This window comes from Spermophilus citellus (genome assembly GCF_964194105.1).
Source record: "Spermophilus citellus genome assembly, chromosome: 11".
Taxonomy (NCBI): Eukaryota; Metazoa; Chordata; class Mammalia; order Rodentia; family Sciuridae; genus Spermophilus; species Spermophilus citellus.
Window position 1 is genome coordinate 104,240,844 of NC_138192.1, and position 18,706 is coordinate 104,259,549.

Sequence of the window (18,706 nt, forward strand, 5' to 3'; positions counted from 1 at the left end):
TCAAGTAATTATATTTCTGTTGATTTTCTTTCTTCACCAAAGTTAAATTGCTATTGCCCCAAAATGCTTTTCATCTTCAAGTAAATATACACTAATGTGTAGTAGGTTTTTGAAATTTTTTTATCTCAGATAGTTATTTTAGATTTCATAACTTACTAGTACAATATGTATAAATATTCATCTGATATATTTTGAAAAAATACAAAATTAATACTAATCTATTATTCAAAATAACATCAATGAAGAATAATGAAATGAGTAAAAATTTAGAAAATAATTTTATTAAGAAAAGCAAAATTTTATGGTAGTTCTATTTATTCATGATCTACCCCAGGAGCTCAAATTATCCTTTATAAGCAGCTTATAGAAGATGACAGGGTAGATCATGAAGAAATGTTCATCATTGCTAGCAATTAGAGAAATGCAAATCAAAACTACTCTTAAGATTTCATCTCACTCCAGTCAGAATGGCAGCTATTATGAATACAAAAAACAATAAGGTGAGGATGTGGGGGAAAAGATGCACTCATACACTGCTAGTGGGACTGCTAGTTGGTGCAGCCAGTATGGAAAGCAGATTCCTTGGAAAATTGGGAATGGAACTACCATTTGACTCATCTATCCCTGTCCTTGGTCTATACCCAAAGGATTTAAAAAACAGCATACTACAGGGGCACAGCCACATCAATGTTTGTAGCAGCACAATTCACAATAGCTAAACTGTGGAACCAACCTAGATGCCCTTCAATAGATGAATGGATAAAAAAAAATGTGGCATATATACACAATGGAATATTACCCAGCAATAAAAGAGAATAAAATCATAGCATTTGCAGGTAAATGGATGGAGTTAGAGAATATCACACTAAGTGAAGTTAGCCAATCCTAAAAAAACAAATGTCGAATGTTTTCTCTGATATAAGGAGGCTGATTCATAGTGGGGTAGGGAAGGGGAGCATGGGAGGAATACACAAACTCTAGATAGGGTAGAGGGGTGGGAGAGGAAGGGAGGGGCATGGGGTTAGCAAGGATGGTGAAATGTGATGGACATCATTATCCAAAGTACATGTATGAGGACACAAATTGGTGTGAATATTCTTTGTATACAACCAGAGATATAAAAAATTGTGCTCTGTATGTGTAGTATGAATTGTAATGCATTCCGCTGTCATATATAAATTTTAAATAATTAATAAGAAAAAGAATAATTTGATATTAATGTCCCTTCTTTTCCCTGTAAATTTGTGAATGACTTCAGATTTCTACTAATGAGGGCAATGAACTCTCTTATAGATTAATTCGAAAGTAGACTATGAATTTTTCTTTCACTTTTTCTTTGCCATCTTTCCTAGTATTTTCTTCATTATGTTTAATGTTTTTATTTGATTTACCAAGGGAGCTTTGTTGTATATTTGTATATTCTGTCACTGTCACTAGTCAGACTTTTTTTTTCCTGACAATAACCAAAAGTTTTGTTTTCAACAAACATCCCACAGGGAATACTTAATATAAATAGCTTATTTTATTGGTATTCAAGGCTACAACTTGTTCTAAAGTTTGATGGTCTTATTTTTGCATGTGAACAAATGACCTTGACAAATTATTTTTTATTCCATTGAATAGTAAGTTGCCCTAAACTTGATGAACTGATTACAGTTATCCCTTGGTATCCATGGGGATTGGTTCCAGGACCCCAGCAAATACGAAATTGTGTAAATGCTTGTTTCTTATATAAAATGGCTTAGTATTTGCATATACTCTTCTTGCACATCTTCCTATATAGTTTACCTCGTCTCTAGATTACTTATAATATCTCATACACTGTAAGTAGTTGCTATATTATATTGTTTAAGGAATGGCAAGGAAAAACGTCTGTACATGTTCAGTACAGACAAAATTTTTTCCTAAATATTTTCAATCTGCAGTTGGTTGAATCTGAAGATGCAGAACCTGTGGATTCAAGTAACTGACTATACTGCTTTGGTTTAAAAATTCATGGTTTATTTCTTCCAAAACACAGTTCATTCCTTTTTTTTTTTAAGATGTTGATGGACCTTTATTTTATTCATTTATTTATATGTGGTGCTGATATAAGGAGGCTGATTCATAGTGAGGTAGGGAAGGGGAGCACGGTGCTAGCAACCCAGTGCCTCACACCTGCTAGGCAAAGCACTCTACCACCAAACCACAACTCCAGCCCACTATTCATTCTTATTCATATTTTATATACACTAATTCACATGTCATCATTCAGATCAGTCATACATGTATTAATGATAAGCTTGCAGAATCACTGTATATCCATTGCTAGTAATCTTGTTTAGCCTTTTTTCCTATATATCATCTCCTGTTTCTTTTACATTTGGATTACTAAGCTTTTATTTTCTACCAGTTTTTTTTTATTAGTATTCTATATATTTGTCCATTAACTTGGCCACAGAAGGATATCTTATTATCACATTGCATATAACAGAAAAAAATGGAACTAATCTAAATGTCTAAAAGTAAAGAAATAGTTGATCTGTGGCAATTTTTACAGTCCAATTCCACCTATCCATTAAAAATATCATTTTGGGGGCTGGGGATGTGGCTCAGTGGTAGAGTGCTTGGCTAGCATGTGTGAGGCACTGGGTTAAATTCTCAGCACCACATAAAAATGAATACATAAAATAAAGGTATTGTGTCCATCTACAACTAAAAAACTAAAAAAAATCATTTGGAAAGATGTTAATAGATTCAGATTATTAAAATATAAGATTTATGTATTAAATATTATGTACATATTATTCCCCTAGTACTAAGGATCAAAACCAGGGGCTGTGCCCTTTCTAGGCAGGGCTGTACCACTGAGCTACATCCCTAGCCCTTTTTTAAAAATTTATTTTGAGACAGGATTTCATTTAATTGCCCTAACCTGGCCTTGAACCTGTGATCCTCCTTCCTTAGACTTCTGAATACTGGGATTATAGGTATGCATCACTGTTTCTAACTATGTATAACACTTTTATGTTGAAAAATATTTGCATGGCTAGAAGTGTAGCTCAGTGGTAGAACATTTTCCTAGTGTGTGCAAGAATCTGAATTTGATCCCCCATGCTAACAGAAAGAAAAACTGTGTATTAACTTATACATTAGAAGAGACAAATATTCATCAAGTTAATGGTAATTATCTCTTAAGAGTGGAATTATAGTTGAAGTATTTTAATTCTGCTTTATAATTTTCCACAGTGAACATATAGTATTATTATATAATACAAATTTTTTTCAGAATCCCATGTTGGTGATGTTGTTTGGAAGAAAGTATTAAGGAATAAAACTTTTCCCATATGTTTATATGACATGATGATACAAATACATAGTTTGATAATGAAGCATATGAACAATGACTTAAAAAAAAAACCTGTTTTCATCCCATTAACTTAGATCCTCTTGTGTAATTTTGCTACTATGGTTATAAAACTGTAGTTTCTTTTTTTAGATATGAAAATTTTGAGGATCCTATGGGAACAATTGATAAATTTCATTATGGAACTCACTATTCCAACTCTGCGGGGGTCATGCACTATCTCATTCGTGTAGAACCATTCACCACCCTCCACATCCAGCTTCAGAGTGGAAGGTATGCTTGGGGTAAATAAGCTATTTTCTTACAAATGTGTCAGTGTCAAACTGTTTGCCTTGAAATCATGTGCTCTGTAACAGGGTCGTATCATTTTAATTCTTCTCTACTAGGCTTTGATTCAGATAAAATGACCAAACAGTTTGAGAATGATTCACTCAAACTGACTAATATAAATGACTTTTCAAGAGAATTCTTTTTTTGCTATTATTCCAGTTTATTTTGGGGGATCCTACTGTTTTGAAGAATTCATCATAGATTTAGAATTAGAGTTGATTTAGAGCTAAATCTAAGCTACCTACAGAGTCAAAGCTCACCAATGCTCATGTAATCATCTTTAGAATATTTATCAAAGAAACAGAAAGAAGTAGCAATGTGGGACTCTTATAGCAACTGTCTTTGATACCACAGTATTCACATGTTATCTGTGAATATTACAACTTACCTTTATTTCATGTTTTCCTATAAACTAACTTCTCTGTGAATCCTTTTTACTTAATGCATCCTCCAATAGCTCCTACTTATGTGTATTTTGTCTCTGTGTTGCTTTATTCCTTACAGGTTTGTCTTCCTCACCTATTCAGAAACTATGTATATACACTGCCCATACTGTTTTCTTTCCTGTGTAGTTTGTTTCTCATACAATTATCCTGTAGCTTCTATCCCTGTCTTAAACTTTGGTTTTCTAGAAGAGGCTGTGTCCCAAGATCATTTAACGTCACTAAAGTGTTAACATTTACCATGATAGTGGCTAATTTTTCCTACATAAGATGTAATGAAGTTTAAATGGGATTTCAGCCTTTTTATGATTTTGTGAATGATTTTTACAGAGCTTAAATCAATTCTATTTTAACTTCAGAGGATACCATCAAGAAAGTGAAAATCTAATAAGGGACTTATATCTAAAATTTAGCTCTAAAATACATAAATAAGCCTTAAAACTAAATAATAGACAATTCAATTTAAAAATGGACAAAGAGGCCAGGTGCAGTGGTGAATGTCTGTAATACCAGCAATTCAGGAGGCTGAGGCAGGATGATCACAAGGATAGCCTTGGCAACTTGGCAAGATGCTGTTGGGTTCACAAAATACATATACGATGGTGTGAGAGGGAAGGGAAGAAAAAAAAAGAGAGATAAGTGTCACAGTAGAATGGGTAGAGAATAGTGATGGGAGGGGAGGGAAGGGAATGGAGGGATAGGGAGGGCAGCAGAATACAACTGACACTAGGATTGCTGTATGTATACACATGGATGTATAACTAATGTGATCCTGCAATTTGTACATATGGAAAAATGAGAATTTATACCCTATATGAATCGAATGTATGATATGTCAAGATCATTGTATTGTCTTGAGCAACTAATAAAAAAATAAAATAAAATAAAATGTAAAAAGAGCTACACAATGGGCCACATATTTCATAATTTATGTGAACTGTACAAAATGGACAAATCTGTGGAGTCAGAAAGTAGATTTGTAGGTGCCAAAGTTGGGAATAAGGTGAATGGGAAAAGATGCTAATATATACTGTTTTAGTCAGCTTTTCTGCCACCATGATCAAAACACCTGACAAGAACAACAATGAGGAGGAAAAGTTTATTTGGGGCTCATAGTTCTAGAGGTCTGGGTCCACATTTGGCCGCATCTGTTATTCTGGCCCCAAGGTGAGGCAGAACAGCATAGTAGAAGGGTATGGTGGAAGAGAGAAGCTCAAAATGTGGCACCAGGAAACAGAGCTCTGCTCACCCAGATCAAAATATAAACCCCAAAGGCACCACCTCAGTGACCCACCTCCTCCAGCCACACCCTACAAGCCTACAGTTCCCCTGACCCCCATAATCCATGTCACTAGATTAATGTACTGATTATGTTAGGGTTCTTACAACCCAGTTATTTCACCTCTAACTTCTTGCATTGTCTCACACATGAGCTTTTTTGGGGGGTGGGGTGGGGGTACAGTGATGGAGATTGAACCCAGGGACTTGTGCATGCAAGGGCAAACACTCTACCAACTGAGCTACATCCCTAGCACTCACACATGAGCTTTTGGGGGACACCTCATATCTGTACCATAATAGGTACACTGTTTCTTCTTGGAGCAATGAGAATGTTCTAAAATTAATTGTGTTTTTGGTTGCCCAACTAGGATTATACTAAATTAAATCATCAAATTGTCCACTTAAAATGAATGAATCATATGCTAGTTCTATCTCAATTAACTTTATACCTCTTCTTAAATGTGGGTAGGCCAGTGTTAGACTTTATAAGCTAATTTCTGTTATTAGATTCAAAGTTCTGGTAAGATCAATTCTTCTCAAACTTACATTAATAGGCATTTAAAAAACAGAGGGAGAGCCAAGTTAGTCATTGTGTCACTTTTTTTCTTTTATCAGGGACTTAACTTTTTAGACTCAGGTCAAAATTACTAAAGTAAAACCCAGGTATATAATATCAAAGGAAATAAAGCAGAAGGGTTTATGTTTTTTTTGTGATTAAGGAATGCATAGTACAATTGCAGCATTACCACTTGAACTTCCTCCAACTACCATAGGCTCTAACTACCTGTGATGAAACCTAAAGTAAAATTAATTGAAAGTTAAATAAAATTAAGCTAATAGTATATGCAAGTAATATATAAAAGCTTCAGCCACAGAGGTGTGTCCCTAATTTACCCTTTAGTTTTGAGAAGAGTTTCTGTTGAGGATTCATACATCAAGGATTAAGTTAGCATTCCTATAAATCCATTAACCAAACATATTAATACTGTAGTGTTTAAATTACATTTAAACTGTGATTTTCAAATATCTAAATAATGTTCACTTTAGAGCTTGTGTTGTGGCTCAGTGGTAGAGTACTTGCCTGGCATGTTTAAGATCCTGAGTTCAATCCTCAGCACCACATAAAAATAAATAAATAAGTAAAATAAAAGTATTGTGTCCAACTACAACTAAAAACTAAATATTTTTTTAAAAAGTTCACTTTATGCAATACATTTTATTCAGCAAAATTTATGCCTTTTTAAAAATATTTTTTTATTTTTTTAGTGTAGTTGGACATAGTACCTTTATTTCACTTATGTTTTTTTTTTTTTTTTTTTTTTTTTTGGAGAGAGAGAGAGAGAGAATTTTTTAATATTTATTTTTTAGTTTTCGGTTGACACAACATCTTTATTTTATTTTGATGTGGTGCTGAGGATCGAATCCAGCGCCCCACGCATGCCCAGCAAGCCCCACGCATGCCCGGCGAGCGCGTTACAGCTTGAGCCACAACTCCAGCCCAAAATTTATGCCTTTTTAAAAAGCATCTTAAAATTATGTTTCATTTACTTGAAATTTTTCTTCAGTGTGATTTTAACTACTTTTACTAAGGTTATAGTAGTAGTTAAAATTATAGTACTTAGCTCTTGACAACAAAATATGAAAGATTAAATTGTAATAGAGAAAATTACATTTAAAAAAAATTTTTTTTGAATTTTTTAATCTTTATTTTTTTTTTAGTTTTCGGCGGGCACAACATCTTTGTTTGTATGTGGTGCTGAGGATCGAACCCGGGCTGCACGCATGCCAGGCGAGCGCGCTACCACTTGAGCCACATCCCCAGCCCCCGAAAATTACATTTTTAGATATGAAAGAAAAAGATGAAGAAAAGAGCAGCTCTAATCATTCAGAAACCTACAGGGAGTTTAAAGGTTTTGTTTCATGTCTTATTGTTGTTTTGATCCAGTATTTACTGTTCGTTTTTAATTTCTCCTTGCAGGTTCGACTGTGCAGATCGACAGTTTCATTCCATCCCTGCTACCTGGCAAGCTCTCATGGATAATCCATATGATGTGAAAGAACTTATTCCTGAATTCTTCTATTTTCCAGAGTTTTTGGAAAATCAAAATCGTAAGAAATAGAGGATTAAAAAATTACCTTAGCAGATCCAATGGTGGAACCTGAAAAATAACTTTCAGGACCTGTCTGCAATGTCATATATCTTATTTAAGGTTCATTCTATCCATAGATTACTTAGTGACAGGGTTTAACTGATGCCCAGGTACTAGTCTTCCCTTCCAGGGATGTTCTATAGGGAACTAAGATTAATGAGTCAAATCTGAACTGATAAGAAAATCTGTCTGGGGCTGGGGATGTGGCTCAGCGGTAGCGCGCTCGCCTGGCATGCGTGCCGCCTGGGTTCGATCCTCAGCACCACATACCAACAAAGATGTTGTGTCCGCGGAGAACTAAAAATAAATAAATAAATAAATATTAAAAAGAAAAAGAAAATCTGTCTGTACAGTGTGACTAGAGAAGCAAAACTAGCCATATGCTGTCACTAAGAGTCTTTGAGTTAGATAAGATCAGGATTTAGACTAGGGATCAGCAAACTACAGGTCCATGGACCAAATCCATAAGCAAACTCATATTTTTACCAATAAAGTTTTATTGGTACACAGCCAATTGTTTTATATATCATCTATGTATGACTGCTTTCAAAGATTAATAGTAGACTTGAGTAGTTGCAACAGAGACTATATCACAAGACCAAAAATATTTATATTTGACCCCTTATTGAAAAAGTTTACAGACTCCTTAATTAGAACGTAGGAGAGGAGTCAAATTGGGAATAATGACTTAAGTTTATCACACTGTTTGAAAATTTGTATTTTTGAAGTAGACAAGCATAGAGCTAAACCCAGTCTTTTAAAATACCTGGACACTTTCACAGTAGTTTTACATTTACTTTTTAGTACAAATAAAGAACATGACAAAACTACTGGTGTTCTTTAGGGCAATTCCACAGTGTTAAAGGGTCATTACCAGTTACTCTTTTTTTCTCTGTTTGACCCTTGCTCAGAAGAGTTTGTTAAGCTGGGAAGAGGGCTTAATGTCATTTTGATCATGCATTCTGGAACAGGTTTTGGAGGCAGGACATCTTATTCTGAGAGTAATACAGTCCGAATTGGTGACTTTCAGAAAATCAGGTGATCTGTTGAGTGAGTCTGATCCCAAGGTCAATCAGCCATTACACTGGAGTCTCCTAAAGCCAGAGTATCTGGGATAGGAGGATGAACACACTAAATTTGGTTCAAAAATTTAAGGTACTTTTGACCCAACAACTCATGATATTTATCAGATTCAGTTGTGGTCTTTAGCACTGTGTCCTGATGGCCTCTATTTCTAACTGTACATTACTTTGTTGTTTGAAATGAGCTGGGTAGGAGACAGCAAATATATCACGTAATCTGCCTTCAGGAGCAAATATTAATAAAACCAACTCAATTATACAATTAAGGAAATTTTAGTATTTTCTATAATAGAAACCCAAAGGTGTAGTAGTTCCAGATAGCTTAAGGCCAGTTTTCTTTCTGTATTTCACTCTGCCATTCTGAGTGTTTCAACTTTGTCTATGTCTAGTTCCTCTCACAAGTTAAAATCACTGAAGCAGTGTTAAGCGTCATAGGTAGATACAATGGTATCTTAGAAAGAAATGAGCCTGTTAATCTCTTGTATCCTTTCTTTTTTCTTTTTTTTTCTGTGTGTGTGTGTGTGTGTGTGTGTGTATGTATGTATGTGTGTGTGTATGTGTGTATGTATGTATGTGTGTGTATGTGTGTATGTGTGTATGTATGTATGTGTGTGTGTATGTGTGTATGTATGTGTGTATGTGTGTGTGTGTGTGTGTATGTGTGTGTATGTGTGTGTGTATGTATGTATGTGTGTGTGTATGTGTGTATGTGTGTATGTATGTGTGTGTGTGTGTATGTGTGTGTGTATGTGTGTATGTATGTGTGTGTGTGATTCCAGAGATTGAACCTAGGGGCACTTAATGACTGAGCCACACCCCCAGTCTTTTTTTATTTTTTATTTCTTATTTTGAGGCAGAGTCTTCCTAAGTTGCTTAGGGCTTTGCTAAGTTTCTGAGGTGGACTTTGAACTGCAGTCCTCCTGCATCAGCCTCCCTAGCTGTAGGGATTACAGTCATGCACCACTGTACCTGGCCCATTGTGTTCTTTCTTAAGAATGAGAAATCCTTTCTTATAACCTCTCCTTGTTCTCCAGAGCTAGGTCATATAACAACCCCTAAAACACACCAGGAATGGGTGTGTAATGTAGATAAGAAATGAAAAATGAATACACAAATGAATAAATGTTCTGCTAGCAGATAAAAGGAGGAATAACCATAAATTTGGACAATGAAAAATATTTGCTACACAGTGACTGACTTAACATAAAGCCAAAGGTCCTGGGCATCCTGTTATTCTATGACATTTAAACCTCACTCCAACTTTGGACACATGGTATTTTAAGGCAGCACAATGTTATTTTAAGACTGGTATTTTTAAGAGCCTTTTTTCTGAAGGTCTCTATGTTAACACTTTTCCTCCTACAAGAAAACCTCATATTTAGGAAAATTCTATGTTCTAACTATAAGAGCAAAATTCTGTTATGCAAATATCTACTTAGAATAGTAGTATATAAATATATTATTCTTCCATACAACAAATAGAGTTCTTCCAATGAATGATTTTAAGGTATATGTTTTACCAAAAAGCTCAAAGTAGCTATATTTTGTAAATTAACCATTAGAGGATTTGATTTTAGTGTAAAAAGGATACTTAATACTGCATTTTTGTTTAGATTAACATGAGTGTTGTAACTACTCTTCTCAACAAAAGAATTAATTCTTATTCTGATTTCCCCTGTAAAAGCTAATTTAAAACTTTTTAAATTAATGGGATAGTGTATATGCCAATAGATAAAAACTAAAGAGGAAAAAAGCCACTATTTTGCTTAGTAGCATGCCCTCATTTATATTTGATTTACTTCATATATTTAAATCTAAAGTGATATAATGTTTTTATCTTTTATGTCTTAGAATTTAACTTGGGTCGTCTACAAGTTTCCAGAGAACTAGTAAATAATGTCATCCTTCCCAAGTGGGCTAAGTCAGCTGAAGATTTCATCTGTAAACATAGGAAAGCTCTGGTAAGATTTTTGTTTAGTTATTAGACAGATTAATAAGGTACAGATGTGTTTTCCAAAGGATGAAATAAAATATACCTAATTTTTATTTTTTCAGATTAATTTGTTATGTATGCTGTGTTTAGAAAGTATGATATAATAATTTATTTTTAAGAATCTTCTGATACAGTAGCAATATGTTATAATCCATGAATATAACAAAATAGAGGTTGAAAATCCTTAAACTTAACTTTAAGTAAGCTTTGAATTTTAGAGCATTTGGGAGTTTGGACTTATGCTCAACAGGTCAAGTCTTTGCAAATATTACAAAATGGGAAAAATCCAAAATCCAAGGCAGGCCTGGTGGTACTCACATGTATTTCTAGCTACTTGAGAGGTTGAGATGGTGGGATCCCTTGAGCCAAGGAATTTGAGGCCAGCCTGAGCAACATAGCAAGATGCTGTCTCAAGAAAAAGGATTGGGGGGACAAAAATAGAATCTGAAACACTTCTGGTCCCAAGCACTTTGCAGAAGGACTATTCAAGCCTGTATTTAATACTCCAGTTCTTTATCTCCCTACTGTATGTATAACCATTCCATTTACCAAACTGGTGTAGTTTGATATTTTGCACTTGTTTCAAATCTCAGGAAGAATGAATTTTAAGTTTCTTATAACAAAAGCAGCTAAATCCTAAATGACACTTTTTAAAGCTCAATAATTTTCAGTTAAATTTCCAATTTGGAATTGAAGAACTAATGAGGGTTAGTTAAACATTGATAATTATGTTACTGTTTTGCAGATGATATAATTGGTTCTCTCTTTCCCCCCATAGTAGCCCACCTGGTTCTGTACTTAAATGAAATGTTGCAGACTCTGAAACTAATTAGAGCACTAATTAGGCTAATACTTGGAAACATTTTTTTGTCATTAAAATATAGTTGTTGGGGTTGTGGCTAAGTGGTAGGGTGCTTGCCTACCATGCATGAGGCACTGGGGTTCGATCATCAGCACCACATAAATGTAAAATAAAGATATTGTGTTCACCTAAAACTTAAGAATAAATATTTTTAAAAAGTAATATAGTTGTCAATTTTACAAAAATCAAAATTAGATTATATTTGTAAGCAATAACTTTATCAACAAATAAGGGGGGCTGGGATTATGGCTCAGTGTAGCACGTGTGAGGCCCTGGGTTTGATCCTCAGCACCACATAAAAATAAATAAATGAAATAAAGGTATTGTGTCCCAACTACTTCTAAAAAATAAATATTAAAAAAAATAAGGAATTGGAAAAAAGAAAATAAAGCAATCTTGAAAGATAACCTGTTTCTCTCTGCTCACTGTTTTCGTAACTCTGTTCTTCCCAACCCCACCCCCAACATACACTGTTTCTTATTAGCTAGCAGAAACTTCTCAGGTCCATTTACTTAGTTTCTTTCTCCTTCCTTCCCTCCCTCCCTCCCCCCTCCCTCTTTCTTTCTTTCTTTCTTGAGAGAGAGTGAAAATTTTTTTAATATTTATTTTTTAGTTTTCTGTAGACACAAGTTACTTTCTTACTTATTTTTTGTGGTATGAGGGATTGAACCCAGGACCTCACACATGCTAGGCAAGTGCTTTACCACTGAGTATACCTCCAGCCTTTTAATCCTTTTTGCTAATAGTATGTAAGATCTAAGGTAGAAGTTGGGATTTTAGGAAAACATGCACTTTAATGTTAGAAAATTTGTTCCAGTTATGTGTTGTTCTATAACAAACTATACCAAAATTCAGTGGCTTAAAATTATAGCCATTTTATCATCTCTCAGCGTTCAGTGGGTTAGCTGGTCTCAGTTGGGAGATTTGACTGGTCTTGCCTGAGGTCCTCATGTAGTTGCAGTTACATGATATCTGTGGTTAGAATCATCTGACGGGTACATTAAGACACTGGGATATTAAATAATAGATAGAATTACTTTATACATAATTTTTGAAGATTTACTGGTTTTTCCAAAATTGTCTCTTTCTCTCTCTGCATTATAGTCTGAGGATATCTTCTTTCCAATTGGTAGCCAGTCTTTTTTGTTTTACATGGCAGCTCAGGTCTCCCCAAAAGTATAAAAATGAAATCTTCCTTGCTCTCTTATAATTTAAGACTTTGAATTTTCATAGCATCATTTCTGCCACCTTATGCTTTTTGAAGAATCAGTGCCAATTCAACAGGAGGGAAAGTAAACCCTATCTCTCAATAGTGAGAGGAAGAAAGAATTTACAGCTATTTTTCGTTCATCATACAGTTTGGCCTTCTGACCACAAGTCATTTACATACCCTACCCTTTTTCAAAAACTTTTTTAGTTCTAGATAAGACACAGTATCTTTTTCATTTTATCTATTTATTTTTATGTGGTGCTTATAATTGAACCTAAGTGCCTCACATATGCGAGGCAAAATAAACTCACTTAAGACACCTATGGTCTGCCTCCTCCATTAAAGCATTAAGACAGGAATTGTCAAATTTTTTGTAACTGTTTGTCAACAGTAAGGTTCTGTGTCATAGCTCATTTCTGCCTTTTTTGTGTTGAAGCAAATGGATGTCTCTAAGTTCAACTACTAATCTATTAAAGTGGCAGCAGATCAGGATTTGACCCCCAGGCAGTAGTTAATTTATCCTTGCATTAAGACTTGAATGCTGGGGATACAGTTCAGTTGATAGAGTGCTTGCCTCAAATGCACAAGGCCCTGTGTTCCATCCCCAGCACCACACACCACCCCCCCCAAAAAAAAAAGACTTGAGTCCTAAAGTGTATTACCTTGATATCCAAATCAAGTCTATAAGTAGCTGAAATCACTTAGGTGTTGCCTCTTTCTGATCTCAATACACGAAGTAAAGAAAGTTATCTGCTTCCATATAACAGTAGTGACATGACAAAACAGAAAAACTTCAGTAGAATTCCTGCTTTAAAAAAAGGAGCTGGGGAAAACGGAGAACAGGAGGCTCCCAGCAATTACTGGTTCATTGCAATTTAAAATTCTAGTAGGAACATGTTTTTAAATTTTTTTTTCCATTAGGGTGGAGTCGTGGTCCCTGAGTGTGATCCTCATTCAGTCTTTGGTTCTCCCCTCCTTCCTTCCTTTCTTTCTTTTTTAAAAAATAATTTTAGTTGTAGATGGACATTTTATTTATTTATTTTTATGAGGTGCTAAGGACCACATGCCTCACACCTGCTAGTCTGTTTATATGAGTATCTTTGTCAAATTCTTTGAAGTTGAAAGCCAAGGTCTCTCTTTTTTTTTTCTTTTTTCAATCTCTTCTTTTTTGAACAAATTTTCTCTCTTTTAGTGTTAACTAGTATAATCCCTTTAAAACTTTATGAGTTTCTTAACTCTATTGGACAAAAGCTATTCTGCATTACTTTACAGAATGGTCCCTTTTCTACTTTGGGCCAAATGGGCAACAACTACAGAAAAATCTGTTAAGATTCTTAGACTCTTAAAATTTCTAGTTGAATGGTCTAAGAGATACAACCTTGAATCTTTCTGAGGTCTTAAGATTGTTTTACAGTCAAATCCCTGAAAACTTTTACCCAATGCTATAGTTTAATGGTAATGATCTGATTTGATCATTGTCTCAGACCATTTCTCATTTTGAGAATATTTGCTCTCTTGAGTTCTCAGGATGAAATTGTTTTATTTTCAAATCTGGAAAATACCCACAGACAGATCCGTTTCTATATCTGATGTATCTAATACAGGAATCCCCTTTTCTCCTGTCTCTAGTAACAGTGTCCTCGCTGTCTCATCACTAATAATCTCCATAAAGTCTCTGTCTGCTACCCAACTTGGTTTACCTCTTGGTGTGTGGATTCAGGTGGGAAGTGATTTGCAGCCACTTTTTCAACCCCAAGGTGGTTTTGTTGTTTCCTTGAATTGATTTTTTTCTTTATTCTTGAATTGAAAAGTTCTAAAAACTATTTCAATGGAAACTTTAACACAAAGATGCATTTCATAGCTCTCATTAATTCCTTTAGATATTTGGGCTTATTTATGTTATTTTCTTCCCCTAGTAGTTAGAATATACATACATCAAGATAAAAAAATGATCATCTACTTTATAGTACATATGAATAGTCAATATACGTAGTAGATACTGAATAAATGTTTAACATTATTTTGAGAGAATTTTATGTACAGATGAAAAGATTTATGAGTAGAAATGTTTCATTTGCTCTTTAAAAAAATATTTCTTTAGGGGTGAGGGTATAGCTTAGTTAGTAGAGTGCTTGTCTAGCATGCATAAGGCCCTGGGTTCAATCCTCAGCACCACAAAAAAAAAAATATATATATATATATTTCTTTAGTTGTAGATGAAAATAGAACCTTTATTTATTTTTATGTGGTGCTGAGGATCGAACCAAGTGCCTCATGCTTAATAGGCAAGCACTCTACCAATGAGCTACAACCCCAGCCCCTCATTTGCTCTTTTAAAGAATACAAATTATATTATAGTTGGAAGATATCTTAATTATTAAACTTGTTCTTTTTCTAGGAATCGGAGTATGTTTCAGCTCATCTTCATGAATGGATAGATCTGATTTTTGGTTATAAACAGAGGGGACCAGCTGCAGTAGAGGCACTCAATGTTTTTTATTACTGTAGTTATGAAGGTATAAGCTTATATACTTTTTCTGCTGCATTATTGTGATAGAAATTATTGTTCAATATATAGTCACCTGTAGCATTTTTAACCTGCTTAATATAGGAAAGACCTCCTTAGCAAAACAGCTTTTTGATTGAAAAATGAAGATGCTGCTTTTTGGGGTAGGGGGATAGTAACTAAGTATATATATATATATAAGCAAATCTAATTATAAATGTCATTATTGGTGTTAAAAGAGAGTTTTGGGTTTGGTTCAATTAGGTACTGTTAATTGAACTTAGGGATGCCTTACCACGGAGCTACATCCCCACTCCTTTTTATTCTTTACTTTGAGACTCACTAGATGCTTGAGGCTGGCAGTTCTACCTCCTGAGTTGCTGGAATTACAGTTGTGCACCACCATGCCTAGCTGTCTAAAGAGTTTTTGATATCTGACATATATGTCCTAGTTAGTTCTATATTAAATATTACATATTAAATTGCTAGTAAACTTTGAAAGAAAGCTTTAGAATTATCAATAACAAACTCTTCAAATGACATTATTTAGCTCAGGATCAAGAATGTTTTCTGCATTCTACTAACGTGTATAACTAGAACAAAAATAATAACAATAATGTTTTCTGATTTCGACTGAAAAATCACCTGACATAGTGGTGCACATTGTATTCCCAGCAACTTGGGAGGCTGAGGCAGGAGTATCATAAATTCAAGGCCAGCCTGGACAAACTTAGTGAAACCTTGTCTCAAAATAAAAAATACAAAGGGGTAGGGATTAGCTCAGTTGTACAGTGTCTCTGTGTTTGATCACCCAGGGACAGTCCCCAGTAGTGTAAAAATTTTTTTAAAAAATTACACACGTGCACACACACATATGCTAATTCGTTTCTGATGTTTGTGATGTGGCATGCTGTTTTGTTTTCACACTATAGTGAGCTTATAAGTATACTTCTGGTTTTAGGAGCTGTGGATCTGGACGCCTTAACAGACGAGAAAGAAAGAAAAGCCTTAGAAGGAATGATTAACAACTTTGGGCAAACACCTTGCCAACTGTTAAAGGTAAATTATATAAGCTATTGTCAACTAAAGATATCTAGAAATGAATTGCTAAGGAATAGTATTACGATTATTTTTAAGAATTTTAATAATTTAAAACCTTATGTCAGAGTTATTGTCCAGAATTTGGAAAAAATAACATTACATTTAATTGATTATTCCTATTTTGAAATAATAAAATATTGCATTTAAAATTCATTTATGAAGACAGGTATTATGATGGATACCTATAGTCCCAGCTACTTTGGAGGCTGAGGTGGGAGAATCTTGAGTTCAAGACTAGCCAGGACAATGTAACGAAATCTTGTCATCCCCACTTCCCACAACACACACACACACACACAAAATCCACTTAGGAGAACACTTGCTGACCATATTACTTGGGTTCTATTCCTGGCACCAGGGGTGAGGCAAATGAATGAAAATCCATTTCAATAGCCAAGTGCTTATAAGTGACAAGAAGGATTTATTTTTATATATATATATTTACCCAGAAAGCCAATCACTTCATATTATTAAGTAGATGCTTTCTTATTCAATCACTGTGTTAGATACTTTCTTAAACCCTCACAGTGACTATCCTATTATCCTCATATTTTTAGATGATAAAGCCAAGCCTAACAGAAAGTAATACCTAACCACAATACCTTACTTATTGAATACTTTTAAATACTTTATAAAAATACTTATTAAATACTTCTTCTACATTTACACAACTAAAAAGTGACTAGGGTAAGATTTTTATGCATGACTAACTCTAAAGTCTTTGTACCATGCCATGTTTTCTCTCAATTAGTAGCTATAAGCCCCTTGTTAAACTATATCTCTTTTTGATGTTTTTATAGGCCTTTCTTAAAAGTTAATTATGACACTCTCTGCCTTAGCGATTTATCTCTATTCCTCACTAAATTATAAATATGTTAAAGTCAGCAGCCTTCTCTTAATAATCTTTATATATTTTGTGCATATAATATGTATAAAGTAAATATTTGTTGAATTGAAATCTCCACAGCTAATATAGCAACAGGGCATCTAAAGCTCAAGTCTATAGTTTTACTTCTGTCAACTCAATTTTCAGACTAACTTGATATTTGTTACTGTTCTTTAATGACAGTTGGGCCTCCAACATTGGTTTTTACAGAATAATCATATGAAGTCAGTGTTTCATCCCTTACCTTCTGGTACAGTCAGAAGGCAAAAGTAAAGGAATAAAACAGAACTATTCTTAGGACTCTGAAATGGATCTTATAATATTTTTGCACCACCTTTACTTTTTATTTTATAAGAGTACCACTACCTTTTATTGTCATAAAAAATGATTTAGGGACCAGTTGCATGTGTATCTATAATCCTAGCTACTCTGGAGGGTGAGGCTGGAGGATCTCAAGTTCAAGGCCAGTCTGGACAATATACTGAAACCCTTTCTCAGAATAAAAGAGGGGGGGGGGTGTAGCTCAGTGGAAGAGTGTGTTGTTTAGCATGTGCAAGCAAGGCCCCAGGCTCAATCCCCAGCACTAAAACCAAAAACAAACAAAAAAAGAATTGAGCCTTGTTTAGGGCATCAATCTGTGGTTTTAGAAAACTAAATAATATTATTAAGAGCTACATATTGTGTGACTCTACTTTGTGTACAACCAGAGACTGAAAAATTGTGCTCTATATGTGTAATATAAATTGAATTGCTTTCTGCCGTCATATAGAACAAATTAAAATAAATAAATAATTTTTTAAAAAAGAGCTACATATTTTAATACTTGTAGCTATCCCACCTACTGCCTTTAATCTAATATTTTGAGATAGAGATGAAAGAATCCCATTTAGTTAAAATTCTGTTCTTCATATAACTGTGCCTTTATTTTGTTGTTTTCTGCTTATTAATATGTGATACTGTCCTGTATCTCTGACATGGAAGTTAAGAGAATAATAATAATGGAAAAATAATTTATTTGGTAATTATGCAGCAATGTTTATAATTTGATTTTGATAGTGTTTACATTTTGATATTATTTCAGGAACTAAAAATTCACCCCATTATAGATCTTAAATAGTACATTTGATTTTGCCAAACATTTATGGCATTTGTTATGTTTAAGATTTTGTTGTAGGTATTGAAAAATCCGAAATTGAATACAACTTATGTCTGATTCTAAGATACCCATAGTATAGGTAGAGAAGACAGACCATAAATAAGTATATGTAATTCAAAATAAAAATAAATGAGTACTAAATAAAATAATTTGTCAAGGAAAACAATAAAAGAAAATAATTCTGACCTAGAGATTCAATAAAGATGTCATTAAGGATGATCGGTTGTGGCTCAGTGGTAAAGTGCTCACCTAGCATTTGTGAGGCCCTGGGTTCAATCCTCAGCACCACATATAAATAAATAAAATGGAGGTATTGTGTCCAACTACAACCAATAGAGCCCAGTGTGTGTGAAGGAATAC

The 18,706-nt window shown here is 34.1% G+C and overlaps 1 protein-coding gene across 7 annotated transcripts in view; it reads left to right on the forward strand.

Moving 5' to 3' along the window:
• Positions 1–18,706, forward strand: part of NBEAL1 (neurobeachin like 1) — a 199,488-nt gene that overhangs the window by 158,232 nt on the left and 22,550 nt on the right. For 6 of the 7 annotated variants that reach the window (XM_081261110.1, XM_081261111.1, XM_081261112.1 and 3 more), the window contains 5 exons: positions 3,479–3,619; positions 7,379–7,509; positions 10,484–10,593; positions 15,096–15,213; positions 16,165–16,262. In XM_081261110.1, coding sequence (XP_081117236.1) covers positions 3,479–3,619; positions 7,379–7,509; positions 10,484–10,593; positions 15,096–15,213; positions 16,165–16,262 — 598 coding nt within the window. Of the gene's footprint in view, positions 1–3,478; positions 3,631–7,378; positions 7,510–10,483; positions 10,594–15,095; positions 15,214–16,164; positions 16,263–18,706 lie in introns of those variants that run through there. The other variant, XR_014017998.1, reaches the window with a different exon arrangement.